General features: G+C 32.1%; 2 protein-coding genes across 5 annotated transcripts in view; one reads left to right on the forward strand and one right to left on the reverse strand.

Moving 5' to 3' along the window:
* The window catches only part of LOC132702602 (uncharacterized), a 61,209-nt gene that overhangs the window by 41,543 nt on the left and 1,160 nt on the right, over window positions 1–18,506 (forward strand). The gene's annotated exons all lie outside the window — the stretch shown is intronic.
* Window positions 1–18,506, reverse strand: part of LOC132702599 (uncharacterized) — a 165,294-nt gene that overhangs the window by 39,480 nt on the left and 107,308 nt on the right. For all 4 annotated transcript variants that reach the window (XM_060671346.1, XM_060671349.1, XM_060671347.1 and 1 more), the window contains exons 8-9: window positions 12,286–12,659; window positions 4,619–4,780 (exon numbers count right to left, since the gene is read on the reverse strand). In XM_060671346.1, coding sequence (XP_060527329.1) covers window positions 4,619–4,780; window positions 12,286–12,659 — 536 coding nt within the window. The remainder of the gene's footprint in view (window positions 1–4,618; window positions 4,781–12,285; window positions 12,660–18,506) is intronic.

An 18,506-nucleotide genomic window follows, 5' to 3' on the forward strand; every position in this document is an offset into this window, starting at 1 on the left:
TGAATTTGCTCTACATACTCAGTGTACTGACTGCATAAGCGTTTTTTAACAATTAAAAATGATTAAAGGGCGTAGAAATATAATAATAATGAATAATAATCGCCATAACGGCCACTTTCTGGTACCAGATCAAATGTTATACGTGCTATACGTACTAAACTAATTGGCAGACTAATATGGATGATAACTTGATGTCCGAACTAATCGATCAAAGCTCATAGAATCTTATCAATCATCCAATCATCTAAAAGTTAAAGCAAAAGAAAACGATTGCTACATCAGTTTATTTTAATTCTAGACATTTTAGAACTTGCCGAACAAATAGGCAATATAATTTTATTAATCAACAACCAACAAGAAAAAAATACAAAAGCGAATACTGAACCGCAAAAATATTGTACTGTACGGCTGGAGGAAAAAAATGTCCTTTTTTATCCAAGACGATGCATCAAAATTAAAAAAGTATTTTCTGAAACTGAAATAAATAAATCTGTTTGGACTGCTCTTGGGAAATTGCCAATAAATTCCTTTCAAAATGGCCTATCAAGCAATGATATTTGAATTGTTTGTGGGTGACGATAAAAATGTTTTCCTGCAACACTAGAACTCTGGTAAACCGTCAAAAGCTAATAAGTTCACTTAATTAAGCGTTCTCTAAGGCACTGGAAAAATGTCACGGGTAAAATACCATCTAACAATCGTTGCGTTGGTTTGATAAAATACGATTACTTCGAAATATTTCACAATTACAGTTCGTTTTTATATTAATTTTATAGTATTTTACGCAGTTTTAAGATGGATCTTAAAGATACAGGTATGTACTGCTAAGTAATTTGTGTAATTATTTTTTTTATTGCCAGGCTACTTTTCGAAGCAAAGTTTAAATAGTTTCTTAAAAATTTTGTAAAATTGCTATTTTAAGTTAGAATTTAAAAAAAAATTCGCTTAGTATCACCTTTCTTTCTAGTTTGCTCTATTTTTGGATAAGAAATCAAATAAAATCTAGCTATTCCAAATCATCCCTTGTTAATGTATCTGCATTTGTTTGCAGGTACTGGCGATGTGCCTAATTTGAGGAATCTTAATTTAAGAAGGAAAGAACTTGTTGATTTTTCCAAACAATCATCATCGCAGTGCAATATACATTCAGTCAGTTATTAAGGATAGATTAAGTATAGATAAACTTCCCAAAATATCAGAGAAACGGCTAAAAGATGTGATAAAATTGTTTGTGTCTAAACTTTTATTAAAATGGAAACAAAGCCATCAAATTGAAAAAAGATTTATGAAAAGCAATCATTTTTGTATAGAATTAAAAAAGGCGGGTTTAAAGGTAAAAGTATATATATATATATATATATATATATATATATATATATATATATATATATATATATATATATATATATATATATATATATATATATATATATAATATATATATATATATATATATATATTATTAAATCTACTTTTACCTTTAAACCCGCCTTTTTTAATTCTATTCCCTAATTTATCGGGCATGCGAACAAAAATAAACCCATCAGAAAAGTTTTATTTTACAATTTGATCCAGTATATTGGAGAGGGTAATGCTGGGCAAGAAAACTTTATTACATCCTGTACATAAATTCAAAGTCAGATGAGGTCTATGCTATGGGTTGGTTTTGTACTGAAATATGGTTGGCACGTAAACTCTCATTTAAATATAAAATAAAAATATTTTTGTCTCTGCAAAATGTTCCTATTTTGCCGTATCAAAAAATACTGCAATGATGATAGAATGATACTGTTAAGTTGCCGAATTACTTAGAAAATCGTCGAGAATGGGCATCGACTCATAAAACTGCCGCACTTGCCGCATAGAAGTAACCGCATTCCGCAAAACCTAACCTCGCACCGCCACCCGCCACTTACTTCCGATATCAATATGGAGTAAAACATTTTCCCGACCTGGCTTTCGTCGGCCGCCAAAGTCACTACGGCAACGACCGCATTATCCGTTGCTTTCCTTCGGAGGAAAAGGCGCAACATGTAATGAGATATGCGAAAGTCGGGCGACTAGATGAGGAAAACCTGCTGTACCCAAATGCCCTAGAAATATAGATCAATCGACCAAGGGAGGACGCCGTTCGAGGCCTTCACCCCCCACCCCCCGGGGCACGACTTATTACGTCACGATATTTCCACCAGTATTTAAGTTAAGTTCTGCCAAATTAATGATTTTTATGACAATAAGTTCTTCAAGTTTACGTTCACCACGACCAATGACCTTTTCGTCAAAAAATTTGTATAAGGGTGTAATTTTCGGTCTGACACTGCAGTATAATAAGTATTTTGAAAAGGAACTTGTGTTTTGCTTATTTCAGTGTTCACTATATTTACTGAATGACCAATGATCAATTGTCCAATACCCTTAGAGCCTTATAAAAAAAACCTCTAGATCTGGCTATATAAAATGGAAGCTATGTTTTTATAGTTTTTTGGATGATCCCTTAACTATTTCTATGAGTGAATGAATCTATCTATGTTTAAATGAACGTCTGCAGTAATGTTTTTGGACTCAACAAAGACAACAAGATACAGCTCCACAACTAAATTTGTAAAGTGGCTCAAATGGCAATAATTTCTGTATGAAACTTATGAATACATATTTCGGAGTTTTTTGTTTTCTTATGCGCCCTTCGCCAAAATAAAAATAAAGGCGTTCCTATTCTAAGACGGTTGATCCGTTGAAACATCGAGGAAGTAAACATTAAAGGCCACCAAATTCTAAAATATTTGATTTCATTAACCGAAAGTATTTTTTTGTTCATACTTTAGATGACGTAGCGTTGCCATTCCTAACAATAACATTTGGGAACATAGCAAGCTGAAGATGTTCAGCGGTGGGTTAGACGTTTGTTTTGTTTTGGTTATTTGAGAACCAAAAATAGTTTTGTTTTAATATTTTGGCCTATGTGGTGTTGCTGTTTCGAATAATAACATTTGGCATCATCGTAAGTGTAAGGATATCTTATATTAAATTAAGTTCGCTGCCTTCTCCTGATTATTTTTGCATATGCTTATTTAGAACAATATTATTTTTTTTCCTGAAAAATACCACTTAATGAAATTTTAATTAATACTAGTCTAGCCTAAAGAAAGCTGAACAACGGGTTGCAATTTGCGAAGGCCCTGTATATTGGATTAACTTAAATAAGTTTATTCGGGGGCCTTTTAAATTAATGACTCTGACGTGACACGACAAAGGACCACCCTGTCTATTATTTAAAATCCTGCAAGAAAATACCTAATCTGTGCGATTTTAAAAAAGCACGCCTAATTGCTGTGTCAAAGCTTTAAAGTTTGTAATATTTATTAAAAATAATCACTCAAACGAAGTGGTATAAAACTTTAACTTTGTCAAACGTTAACACAATAATTGAGCAATTATTGTTAAACAACGAGGCTACCTCTGGCTAGACTTGCGGCATACCATCAAATAAAAAAAAATATGTTTTAGAATTTAAAATAATAAACGTCAGAATCAATAATTTTAAACTGCTCTGTATACTATGCAATAATTTTATGGTGATTCGCGGTGCGTGGCAAGCTAGACGTTTTATAGTGAAAAAGTTTGATATTTTAAATAGGATAGCTGTATATTATTTACTTTCCAAATTTTCGAAAAACTTGCTTTTATTTATGGATCCTTAATATTCTGGTATGGCTCGTCAGTTGACCAGTTAAATTCGATCAAAATGTTTTAAATGACGTCTTGCAATTGTAAAGTGATATCTATCATTATTTTACTAACTTTTTTAGTTATTTAGTATTTAATCGTTGTGATGCTCAATTTACGTGTAACACTTTTCAAGGAATACCCGAATACGATACTTGGCGATTCTAGGAATCCCAGTAAAAATATCCACTCCTTTTAGTTATAAGATTACAAATAAATAAAAATGAATTTCATTGTATTTTTAAAATTATTTCGGTCAATTGACATAAAAAACGGTCAACACCACAACACTAAGCTTTCCAGAATAATTTATAAATATATGAACTCAAATTTGAAAAAAATTCTTTTTGAAATTTAAAAATGGTTGTAATAAATATTTAATTGGAGCTCCGCTTTGAACAAAAAAGTAGAGAAAATAAACATTATACAAAAATACCCATAAATTGATGTTGAGGCGGAACATCTAATAATATACAGGGTGTCAAAATGAAAATATCAAAAGTTGATGCTACTCTTTCGAATAAGCGTCGCTTCGCTAAAAACTATGGATAGATTGTCCTCGATTCTCTAAACGGTCAAATTTTCAATACCATCCAAAATCTCACTTCGCCATAAATGTCTACCGTATAGTTTTGTAACCTCCGTAAGAAAAAGCCGATCCCAAGGAACGCGGAAGAGTCACGACGGGTTCGAGCCTACGACGTGGCAGGCCTTTGTCGTCTCCGGCACGAGCATGCCCGTGAAAACTCCCGATATAGGCGTAAAACGCAGGGGAAAATAAAGTTATAATTAAAATTTATGCATAAAAACTGACGGGGCGGAACGGGAAAGAGCATTATTATGCAGTCGGAAAAATCAATGGCCTGCCATATACGGAAATAATACCACAGCTCACCTCGACGACTTTTAAATTTTCCTTGTCCAGTAGGAATTCCATCGACTTGTGGGGCCGTCCGGGGTGACTTTTGCTGTCCCCCTCGCGATGGTTGGGGGGTACGGTTAGGCGGGGCTCGGGCCCCAAGTTTAATAAACTTCGCGCTTTCGCATTGGTGATTACCTGGAATGAAACAAATAAACACAAATTATTTATTGCCTTTATCAAATACAAAATATTGCAATTTTGCGATTTCTATAAATATCATTTTAAATTTAGGTTTAGCAACGTAGAGCTATTCAAATTCAATAAAATTGGTCTTTAAGTAACAAATTCGAATAACTCATTTAAATTAATTTCATTTTTTTTTATCCTATCCGTTTTTCCGATATTATTTTTAGAACATAATAATCATAAATTGTATAAACAATATTACAGTAACAAAATAAAATATTCCTGTGACAAAGTGTGGCAAAAATATCTGTAGTATTACAATCAAGTCATTAAACTAAGGTATACATAATTCAAAATAAAGAGGTGAAATGGGAATAGATGGTAGCAGCAAAAACGTTAACTAAAATTACTTTATTTCATCCAACATGAATGCAAATCCTTTCTGGAAAAGTTTGTTCAATAGATAAGCAGGGCATTTCTTTTTAGTGATGGTATAATATGTCTGTAACTTATATATTAATTTTTAAAAATTAAGTTTTCACACATTTTCATTGACAAATTTTGCTAATTGAAATTCCATTACTTTTTCTATAATTTTTGAGAATGTGGGTAGAATACTAACTGGATTGGTTGGATTATTAATTTCTCATTATTTCCAGCATGATGAAATGAGAGATTTTAATTTTATCTACTATATTTATTGTTTTTTAAATATTACCTATAGTTTCAGTTTTAGAAGTCATCTTAACATTACATTTAAAGAGCTGTTTCGAAACTTTCTTGCTAGGCTCTGCTACGTATATTTATTATTGTTTTATAAACTTTGGGATGGGTGTTTAATATGGGGAAATAGAGTTCAGAGTTATTTAAAATTCGTTCAATCTTACCTATCAAAGATAGATTGTGATCATTATTAAAAGCTATATGTTTTATGATACTTAATTCTTTTTCAAAAATTTATGCAGAATGTAGTACATTAAACAGTCCGTAAGTAAAACATTGGAAGGAAGCCATTTTGTCTGTGCAAGGAGATATGAATCATTATGTATTCATGAGGGTTTGTGTCGATAGTGAATTTTATGTAGCGAGTTAATATGATTCCAATAGATCTTTCAGTTCCAGTGATTCGGGCAAAATGATATTTTTGCCATATCTATACTACCAAAGAAGTTTTACTCAGAAGTTAACATATAATGTTTCTCTACAATCTCTACAAGTTGCAGACAAAGCGAGTTTCCCACAATTAATCCCTTTTTAGAAATGCAAAATTGGTCATTAACTTCAAAATAATTTTTGGTGTAAACAAACTATTAAACTATCTATTAAATTTTGTTTGTTGTTTGTAAGAATAGTATTATGCCCATTACAGCGAAAGATGAGATATATAGATTGAACTGAGGTGGCTTTTACTTGATGAAAATCCATTTATCAAAATAAATAAGAACTAACAGTTCAGATTTTCACGAAATTATATATTATGACATGACAATTGTTTCGACAACACCGTGTCTTTATCAAATGTAATATTTACAAACTACCTGCTACTATATATACCGAAAAATGACCACTAAACCTTAATTAATGTTGTTGCGAGAATTTAAGTTCAATAAAGGAGAGGTAATTGATCGTTAAGCAATACATTTGAATGTCTCATTTTGTTAATCTCCATGACCTCTAATAAATTTAATTTTCTACTTTTTGTGGCTGTGTGTAATATATCAAAATTGTCGTCAAAAATGTGTTTTTCTGTGTTTAAGTGTGTAGCATAATTAGAATCTAGACTATTGTTTTTAAACGCTCTTATATGTTCGTTAATGCGTTTCTTGAAGGATCTACCTGGTTGTCCAATATAAATTTTAGGATTTGATCCACATTTCAACCTGTAGACCCCCGATTTTTGAAATTTTGGACATTTCGATTTATTGTTTTTTAAGTATTTTCCTATTGTGTTGTTAGTTCTGAAAGCTATATGTAAACCACATTTTGACAAATGTTTTGAAACTTTTTCGCTAGGTTCTCCTATGTTGTTTTAAATTGTTCGTGTTCTGAATTTGGTTTGGGATAAATAGAGTTTACTGTTGTCTGTATTTGTTTTTTATTTATAATTTTAAGCAAAGATAAAGATATGTGGACGATGTCTTTGCTTGCTTTGTCGGAACGGACAGACAATTGAATTCTTTTTTAAATTACATTAACTCAATACATAATCGTATAAAATTCACTATCGAAATTGAACAGGATAACTCTATTAATTTTTTAGACTTAACTATTACGAAAACGGAAAACAAATTAGATTTTTCAATATATCATAAACCTTCACACACGGACACAGTCATACATAACAGCTTAAATCACCCTTATACACACAAAATGGCTGCATTTAACTCTTTTATACACAGACTTCTTAATACGCCACTCTCAACAGAAAATTACAACAAAGAACTTAATATCATTAAACAAATAGCACTGAACAACGGCTACAATCCGTCCATTATAGATAAAATTATAAATAAAAAACAAATACAGACAACAGTAAACTCTATTTATCCGAAACCAAATTCGGAACACGAACAATTTAAAACAATTACATACATAGCAGAACCTAGCGAAAAAGTTTCAAAACATTTGTCAAAATGTGGTTTAAATATAGCTTTCAGAACTAACAACACAATAGGGAAATATTTAAAAAACAATAAATCGAAATGTCCAAAATTCCAAAAATCAGGGGTCTACAGGTTGAAATGTGGATCTTGTCCTAAAATTTATATTGGACAAACAGGTAGATCCTTCAAGAAACGCATTAATGAACATATAAGAGCGGTTAAAAACAATAGTCTAGATTCTAATTATGTTACACACTTAAACACAGAAAAACACATTTTTGACGACAATTTTTGATATATTACACATAGCCACAAAAAGTAGAAAATTAAATTTATTAGTAGCCATGGAGATTAACAAAAGGAGACATTCAAATGTATTGCTTAACGATCAATTAGATTTAAATACCTCTCCTTTATTGAACTTAAATTCTCGCAACGACATTAATTAAGGTTTAATGGTCATTTTTCGGTATATATAGTAGCAGGTAGTTTGTAAATATTACATTTGATAAAGACACGGTGTTGTTGAAACAATTGTCATGTCATAATATATAATTTCGTGAAAATCTGAACTTTTAGTTCGTATTTATTTTGATATATAGATTTTGGACGTCAAAAGAAACTGGAATAGCATTGAGGGGATTTAAATTAAGCAAATTTCGGTTTGAAGGCAGTGTCAGAATCTAAAATTTTTATTAATCTTGTTGCTAGTTTAACCTATGGTGCTATTACAATTAGTGAATTTAATTTTCGAGGTTGGCGATCATAATTGCTAGTAGATATTTTTCGATGACATTAAAGTGTGAAGAATCTGTAATTACTGCTTTCCATTGTGATGTAACTCAGTGGGATCGTATTGCAAATGTTGGTATAGGTCTGGTTTAAGAAACTGGTTTTTGAAATATATTCTAAAAACTCTGTATGTCTCTCATCTCTCTGTTCGTGTAAATACCATGTAATCTTGGGATGCTTTAGGTTTTACTGATTTTACTAAAGATATTGGTGAGAGATGTTGATACGTATTGTCAGTTTTAACTTAATATTTTACTTAATGAGTTAAAGTTTATCTAGTTTAATTTAGGGTAGTTAATGTCGCTTACAGCAAGGTCGCCAGGTTGTCCCGCCTGAACGTCAAATTGTCTATAAAGATTACGTGACTCTTTTTTTCTAATAAACATTAATTTCTATTCTATTAAAAACAAAATAAAGTTGATTTTCAAGGCGCTTTAAGTCGACAAGCAATCGATCGTGTAAAGACTTCTCGAACCAAAGTTGAAATATTTTTCAATAAATATAGCAAATTTAGGAGCTAATCAACATTAAAAAACGTACATAACTACCTACCTGGGGCAAATTATTATTATTATTCTACACGATAGCTCAGAAATTTGCATTTCCTATAAACACCTTTGCTGAAATTCAGTTTCTCAAACGGGTCTTGTCATTCGCACATCTCTTGGAAACACCTTTTTTTCTTAGTATTGTACAGTTCTCAAAAAGTTACGTCATATGGATCCTCATGAAATAGAATTTCTCTAATTCCATTTTAACCTTTAAACATTTGTTCATTGTAGTTCTACAAAGGTTCAAATGATTGGTAAGTAAAAAAATTGACGTACGGGAATGTGTCAAATTTCATATGTTTACAAGAAACGTGCTCTCAACAACTGGACAAATTTAAACGCCACGTGTTGAATCGAATTGCTTCCAAATAAATCGATCAATCGATGCAAACTTTGCAGATTTCTCATCGAAGCAAAACTGTCCAACAATTGTTGTTAACAACAGTTGTTAATAAGCAAATAGGAAAGATTGTAATTATTTTTAAGGTTAATAAAATGTAGTTCTATTTTGTCCTATTTTTTATATTTTTCGCTGAGTCAAAATTTATCTGTGGGCGCGACTTATAAACTCATATAGTGATACTTCATAAGCGGACACTCACGGTTCCGCTGATGAAACTACGAAATTTTAAGCCATATTTATAAATAAACGTTCATAGATTCATTACGTAGAATTAAACAGGACAATGAAAATGGAAACCTGAACAATTGAAAAACAATTGAATTTTGAATTTCAACGTGAATAATATTCAAAAAATTCTGGTTTATTTCTTTGCCACATCCTTCCATTTGAATAAAAATACTAAGGAAGATAGTCTTCTGTATCCCACTGAATCGATGTAGAATTGTCGCCTTTAATGTAATAATGAGCATTTAATTAGCTCTGAAGATGTTACTTTATAAATTTTTGATAAAATGTGCTTAAGTATCAACCCATGATAATAGAATTTAAAGTTTTGCATAATTCCTAAAACACATTTTGTCAATTCCAAGTTTCCCCGTTTAAAAAAAAAAACACTTTTTGTGCAGTATTGTTTCCCAGTCTCACATAAAACATCCGCTTATTTGAGGTGTCTGCATGGATTTGGTTTCACTGGCTACACTTAGCGATATTGAAAAAGAAAATGTCTAACCAAAACTCTGATATAAATAAGTAACATTGTAGCTTATTTTGTTTTTTTTTTAGTTCGTTAAATCAATATTTGCAGTTTGATAAATCGTAAATAATGCAAAAAATTAGGTAAACGCCACTTTAGTCACGAGTTTGCTTTGGCATGTCATCGTAACCACCATTGCCAATAGCCGTATGAATCAAATCGGCAGTAAAACCAACAGCAGTGACGGCGATATTATTTTGCGCTTTCCACAGAAATATAATAATAATAATATATTTATTCTGCTGTAGTCAATATACAGTAGATATTGTAAGTAGGTAAATGACAGAAAAGGAGATGAAAGCAATTAAAAATTGTTCAAAGTGATATGAAATGATACATAATTATAGTAAAATACTAAGGTACAAAATATATGCAAAAGAAAAAAGTCAAAAATATGCTAGAAAATCTCGAAACTAAACTCAAACATCATCTGCGCTGTGCTTGTTGACTAAAAAAGTTTTGTTTTAATTTCCTTTTAATGTAAAGTCAGGATCATATTTTCTTATTCTATAAATAAACCGTTGACAGTTTTTTTTTGTACTCTCTCCATTATATTTGTGTTAATTCTATCCATATTGCGATTTGTTCTTCTGGAATTAATGGAAGTTTTGATCATTGGTAAATTAGAAGAAGACCTAACAGGAAACTAATTCACAGGACATAACCAAAACAAAATCAACACTAAACTCGATATATTCCTCGTGTGAAATATAACTTTAGTATTTTAGGCTCATACTTTTCCTGTGTCTTCCTGAGAGAGAACATGAGAAAGGTAATTGATTTGCTGGAGGCGTACTTTTGTAACGTGTGCGCAGAGTATTTGGTTCAAGCACAGCGTCGTTTTTACGTTAATCCAAATATATATTTTTTAATTTTCTGCGCCTCAGGTCACCCTATAATAACCATCAATTGCCACCGGTATAATTAATAGATTGAGGCGCGTAATTATTGTTTATTGTCTGGTAAACGCGAATACCTCGTGCATTACGTTATATCATACCATTTTCTATACTTTGCGCATTCGTGCTTTAACAACATATTGCGGAAGCAATCCCGCAGAGTATAAAGTAAATATTTTGCAAATTTTTTGTTTAATTGTTTTTCTAAGTTTACCACTTCTCAGATTACAGGTGACGAATGATATCAAATCATTCAGCTTTGTATACCACGAAGTTGGGAAAAATAAAAAACATGTATATATATATATATATATATATATATATATATATATATATATATATATATATATATATATATATATATATATATATATATATATATATATATATATATAACAAAATTTTAATGCCCTTTTAATAGCGTAATAAATATTTTTTAAGCCAAAATATAATGAAAATACCTTGAATTATTCCAAAAAAGAAAAGTTCGTGAATAATCGCGAAATTCGCTCAGTTGTAATTATACTTAATTTATTAATGCCAGAGAGTAATAAAATGTAAATTTCCAATGACAGGGATCATTAAAAAGGGTAAACAACTTATGTCATTAAGTTCAGGCAAATTGCAGTGATTTCTGTTTATAAAACACCTAGAATCGTTTCTAAATTTTGCATACAATTAGAAAGACGACTTTGATAAATGAAGGTAATGTTCCAGCGGCGTTACTACAAAAGTAGTTTCTTAGAAAAATAAAAGACATATGAAATATTTTTTTTCTAAGACCAAGAAAACAAAAACTTTTACGGAAGTAGGAAAGGAATGAAAAAAGATAAGTTGTAATAAACATTTTTTTGTACATTGTACAGTTTCTTTTCATTCTGTAGTTCTCTTCAACTATTTTTGGAACAGTTTGAACACACTGAGAATAATTTTCTCATTTTTTGAAAACTCATCCGTTTTTAAGAAAAAAAATATAGAAACGCCGCTAGCCATTTTCAAAAACGAGCTTTGAAAGGGACTATAATTCTAATTTTAAACACTAAGGCTATGTCTACTGGCTGCCACTTGGACTCTTGCTACTCATCATGGTCGCAATACTACGCCTATGGAATAGGATTAAGATCACTAAGTTTTAGAGTTTAATAATAATTTCTAACTCTTTAGCATTACAAAAATATGGCATAGCGAATTGAACATAATGTCGAATATTTAGTAAAACGCGATTTAAATCTTAGGATCAAAATTTATCGACGTTGACGTTGCATTACTTAATAAGTAAAAACCCTCAATGCTAATAATTATCAAATTAATTAATACCTAATATGACTACTGGTGCCTAAAGGTATAGAATGTGATATAATAGTTTCTTTAACTTTAAGTGATATTAATAAACAACATAACCTTTAAGGGTGACAGGTCCTCCAGCTAACTTAATAAAACCCACTTAAACTCCACTTTCGTATCAAGTAGACGACGAAATACGCGGTGCTTAAACGAAGTACATTGACTTACCGTGACCTCCGTGTCGAGATCGGTCTCGATAAGCCCCATGGGACCTTCCATGGAAGCATCACCGGCGATGCCCACGACCCCGTCCCCCACGTCCCGCTTGGACGTCGCGACGGTCACGGATGCCGAATCGATAGTGCGCCGTCGGCGTCGCTCGTCGACACCTACGCCGAAGTGCGGGTTCTGCGCAGCCGCGGATTTTTTGACACTTGCGTGGACCACCCTAGGTGGTGGCTGTTTGGGCAGGGGCGGTTTCGATGATACAGGGGCGGCGTTGTTATTGTTACGGATCGCGTCCGACGTCGGTGGGCCCTTCAGGGGTATGTAGACATAGTCCGGTTTCGTGCCGGGTAGACCAGGTTGGACGTTGTTGCTCCCTGCAATGAAAAGTGACAAAGGTCAGATATGTGCCGCCCTACGGAAAAGAGTAGGACGCCGATGGCTTCACTGCCGTTAAAATGGAAATCACAAATTTCATTAAACGATCATTATTACTCATCATCTTTCGAAACAAATTTTTCATATAACATCTACAGGATGTTTCAAAAAAAAGAAAAATTTAAGGAGTGCTGGTAGTTTGTTATATTAACGTTGAGTTGCGCTACAAATAGGGTGGAAAAATAATGTTTTAATTTTTTATCTTAAGAACAAAAATAGATAGAATAAAATATTAAGGAAGTATAATTATTATTATAAAAACACACTTTCTGCATATTTTTTTAAAGGGTGATTGAATTAGAATACTCCATCATTTTTCTTAACTAAATTTAATATTAGAAACTTTTTGATCTGCAATTTTTTCATAAAAAAATGAACCCGAAGCAACATGACGAGAAAAAAGAAATTGTAAGCTAAAAGAATCTTAACTTAACTTCTTAAGGGGTTTCTTATTATTGCTTTCTATGGCATTGCTCAGTTAGGGTAAATACAAAATACGTGTAATTTAATTAAACATTTATAAAAGGATGAAAGATTAGACTTATTCGTACTACACCACCCTAGTACAGGATAACGAAGACCTAATAAATCGTATAATTACGTATTGTTATGATAAAAAATATCTAGGCACATTCGAGAGTATTAGGGGCTCGAAAATAAATAATAATATAAAATAAATGCAGGTATCTATATAATCTATAATGTACTATTTTTAACAGAACACAAAATAATATATAATATATAATAAATAAAATTTATATTTTTGTTTTGCGTTAGGCTTTATTATTCATTTATATAAAATGTTTTTTTACGCATGAATAGATGAATTAGTATGAAAAATGTTTATTAATTGTTGTATGTAATTGTTTAGAATATAACTGATAAATATTGGTACAAAATACAACTGTTTGACAGCATCCAATTAAATTATTTTTCTAAAATAATTTCATTCGATATGCAATGCTGCACATTTTATTGTTAATTTAGAAATTTGTGAGTTTTATGAGAAAGAAGAATGGGAACCAAAAAGTTTATGATGAACCCTTCTATGAATTTTTTTTCCATTGCTACTAATTTAAAAAAATAAAAATACATACGGAAGGTGATTTTATAATAAATAGTAAAGTAAGATAAAAAAATAAGAACCGCCATATTTCTAACGCAATATAATGCTGCTGTTTTGTTATTAGGGTTGCACGCTACTTATGTTGTTGTATCAAAAATTGTGTGATGAAACTTTAAAATAATACATCTTTTAAGGGTCTCAGTATTTTTTTTCATCGATACTGAACTTAGATCAAAGTAAATTTGTCTCGAGTCCCAAACCTTTTGGGTTATTGGTGATCGTTTTGATTGGCTGAGGTGGAATGTTTTCACAGAGTAATTAGTACTTGCTTTCAATCAATTCAATTTTACAATCATTTATCCTATACTTGTCTTGAAGTTAATTCGAATCGTTTATACAGGATGAGTAAAAATGAAAAATATTAATTTTCATTAATAAATCAAATGGAACGCCCTATAAATTATACTTCCATCAATTACTCCTATTAATGCTCTTTCAATTTTATTAAGCCTTTACGTCGAAAAAATAGCCATAAATCCAAAAACACTCGGTATAGACCATAACAATCCTACTTTAGGCGATTGAGTTTAAAAGGGAGTATCTATTAAAACCAAAATATACAAGATGTTCCATTTAAAACTATTGTTTTCCCACATATTTGTGAAACACCCGGTACATTTAAAAATAATTTTCTCTAAAACAAATAATAAACGAGATATATTACTTTGACACACTATTTGCACACGTTGTATAAACCCAAACCGACTCAATCCAACACCAGTTCATTTAATTTTTGTTGTCAATCCCGTGACTAAAGCATCAGAAATATCACAAAAATAGCGCAGTGGAAACCCAGGCCTCATAGTTGAACCAGGAAAAAACATATATATTAAATTAACTAAAACCACATAATATTTTACATTTCTGCTATACACGTAATACATTATATCCTACAAACAATGATTTCAAATATGGGTGTTCCAAGAGAAATCTTATATGAGCCATGACTTCGGGGGGGAATCCTGGCACAAAAAGGTGCCTTTCATAAAACACACCTGCGATATTTATTCGAAGTATGGCGCTCAGCATTATTCTGGGTGTATAAATTCCAACACAATTCCAAGCAGATATTATTAGACAAGGACAAAACAGTACTATAATCTGTTTATGCCCGGCTACTCCCACGTAGCGGTTTTTATCGGTTTTGCTTCTAACACGCGTCCTATAAATAAATGTCACTAAGTTCAGACACTTTTCCCACTATATTAACCACCATAACTGATATATCTCAGGTCCACCAGAACTATAAAACACCACCAACGGTCGCAAGAATTTGCTGTATACAACCGTAGCTTAAAACAGGTATAAAACTTCTGCTTCGCCCGTCAAATTTATAGGCAAGATGGTGCTTTATTCGGGGTGGGGGGGTTGTTAATACCCAACGTCACTAACAATACGGGTACAGATAAAATAACTATTTGGCACCTGGTGCCTTTATACATAATTACTTTTCGTATTAAAAGGTAGATAGGGAGATTAGTGACCAGCCGCGACAACGGGGAATATTTTAACGAGACCTGTATAGTCACCGAGCACCGAGCCGAGATATTTTTATTTTTTTTCATTTTTTTTATATGGTATGTTTAGACTAGCTACTGGACATATAGAGGCCCTACCTATGCTGACAGTACAGGAACTCGTGAAGCAACTATGTACCATTTTTTTGAGAAAGTCCATTCATCGTGCGCATGCGCGAGATTTAAAATTTCGTTTTTAACCAATGGCAGCTTTAATGGCAAATTCTGACGTTGGAACCATAAGTCCTTGCTGCTTTCAACAAACAACATGACCGCTGACAGATCGTCCATGTTTGGATGCGGCATTTTTACACAGTATTTTCTCACATCTTATAACCCAAAATCCGATTTAGATTTAAAAATATTGACGAGTCCAGCTGAATTAATGAGACCTAACCATTCTTCGTCGAACTATATTTTGAATGCACCTGCTTCTAGAGGAAAAAGAATATCCATTCAACACATTAAAGACTGCTCATTAGACAACCATCAGCACGTGACAAGTAACCTTTCTGAGAATTGGGTACATGATTTTCTTCCTTCAAATATCCCACCAGACAGCGTAATTTTTGATGATAACACAGCGTTTTAGCGAAAAAACTTAGTCAGCATGACCTTTATTTTGACGATATTAGTAAAAAGACAACTTGTTGAAGTTTTGAGAAACTTATTTCGTAGACGAAGTCATAAAAAAATCTGGTAATATAAATACAACTAAGCTGTGGTCCAGTTTTTAATATTTTTACGCCTTGAATACTTTTTCCTTCTGATGCCGTGTTTTCCCTCAATCTTTCCTTCCATGATTAGCTTCAGGAATTCGTATTTCGTGTTTCTAAATATATAATCCAGATAAGCTGGGTTTCTTCTTTTAATTATTTGCAACAATTCGCTTTCAGTTCCTATACGTTTCAGAACCTCAATGTTTCTGGTATGCTCCATCCGTACTATTCTCTGTAGTCTTCTGGATATCCACATTTCAAATATTTCAAGTCGGTTTATAAGTATTAGCCTACTGAGTAAACGTACGATAACGTCCTTTATTTATTTATTTATTTATTTAAATAGGTCTATCTAACAGGGACGAATCCAACTAACAGGTAGATTGTAGTACAAATTATTAAACAGTTCCAGAGGCATTGCAAGGAATGAAGATATTACGAAATTTAACCTAAAGTCTAGTCTAACATGAGCTAGCGTTAATAGAAAAAAGAGATCAGGAAAAGAATGAAATCAATAATTATAGGTTAATAGGCAATAACGGTTTTACCTTAGTAATATTTGCGAAAAGATCGATTCGAGCATTGTATTTGGAGCACATTGAGAAAATAGGTGAAAGGTTTAATATATTTGTTCTTGATGTGGATAGAAAGAGTGTGTTACTGTGCCTAGAGTTAATACGGGGAACAACGAAATTTCGTCTATATAATAGGTCAGAGCAATTAAGCAAGTTATTTAAAATTCTAAATAAAGTCATTAAATAATGGTAATCATAGCGAATACTAAGAGACACCTAACCAAATCTATTTATTAATATTTCATGTAAAAAGCCTTGTGGGGGATATACTCCGTCCAATCATATACTTCGTTTACCGTACATACTTCCAAAACTTTCGCTGATTTTTCTCCAGTCTATTAATATGACAATTGTACCCATGAGACCAACCATACTGATGCATACTCTAACTTAGACCTTAGTTAGGTGATATTTTTATCACTTATGTATTTTTGAAGTAGTGGCAGAAGCCTCAACTGCCAGTACCTTATTAACAAAGGGATCATTTCCAGTCGAATACTACTTCCAAACTGAGAAAAAGTGTTAGGAAAAGAGAGAGTTTTATCAAGGAGATGAAAGTTATATTTGACAGCTACACTCATGGTGGCAAAAAGATTACGTTATACTTCCAATTTATTATTTGATTTGCTCCAAAACTACGCTGGAGAGTAACACAAACCTCTGGACCCCCGTATTAAAAAAAAAAATAAAATAAAAATACGTCCGCATATATCAAAAAGCTGACCAAGTATTTATCAATACTGAGCCTCGAGGAACGTCTGAGGAAGTCTGAACATAGAGATAGACGCACTGAGTGCGGTTAGACAAGTACGAAGAAAACAAATTTTTACAGAAATTGTTTTGTGAACGGGAATAGTTTAAGGCATTTTCGATATACGAGGAACGGCTTGAATTCTCAGACACAGTTAAATAGTACAAGCGTTTTATTACTTTAAGAGCTTTTTGCAGCTCATATTCGGAGACCTTCTTTATGTTTATATTTTTAGAGTGGTGTGAATTACTAATAGCATTCAAATTGTTGACAGAACCAACCCCTGTTTGAAAGTGACTGTCGAAAACATAGTGCAAAAGAGTTGAGTATATCTAGCCGAGTTTGTAACTCAGTGTCAATAAAATTGATAAAAATGGGTACAGCTGAAATTTCTCTCTTATTTTTAATAAACGACCAACATTTTTAGGATATTGTTTAATGTCATATTCAATTTTAAGTAAATAGCTTTAATAGGAGTACTTAATTTTAGATTTGGTCTTGGACCTAAGGCATTTAAAATTTTGCAGTTGTGAGGGACTACTCGTACTTCTACTACATAAACAAGAAGCAGGAGGAATCAACATCCGATTCATAGGAAAGAGATGACTAGTCCAAGTTTAAAAATATATCGTAGCAGAAAGTTAGCTTTTTAAAAGTAAAATTCCTATTTAAGGAATTAAGAAATTGAAGTGATATATGAATTGTAGCTAACACATTTATTGCACGTTCTATCGGCCAATTGTTGATAGTGTTATGCAGGACTAAATCCAAAACTTTATTGTTTCTATTTCTGACAAAATTACTTTGTGATAGTACCAGTGTGTACTGTACCAGTCTTTAGGAAGTTGGAGTATGCAGAGTATACAAAGTATACAAAGTCTTTAAAGATACAATAAGATCAAAGAGATTTTTCAAACTGACTGTATCCACAGCTGGAGAGCTTAATTGCAAACTAAGACTCTGGTTAGTCAGTATGGTTTTCATTTTTTTAAAAGTGGCTTTGGCTTGTTCGAAACTCCGTGCATATTTGACACAGGTAAATGCTGGTAGTCTATGAAGCATAGATGGACATCTTTTCGCTTGTCTCAGCATTTTTGA

Source organism: Cylas formicarius, unplaced genomic scaffold (assembly GCF_029955315.1).
Source record: "Cylas formicarius isolate icCylForm1 unplaced genomic scaffold, icCylForm1.1 PGA_scaffold_5__7_contigs__length_24384050, whole genome shotgun sequence".
In the NCBI taxonomy this organism is placed as follows: domain Eukaryota; kingdom Metazoa; phylum Arthropoda; class Insecta; order Coleoptera; family Brentidae; genus Cylas; species Cylas formicarius.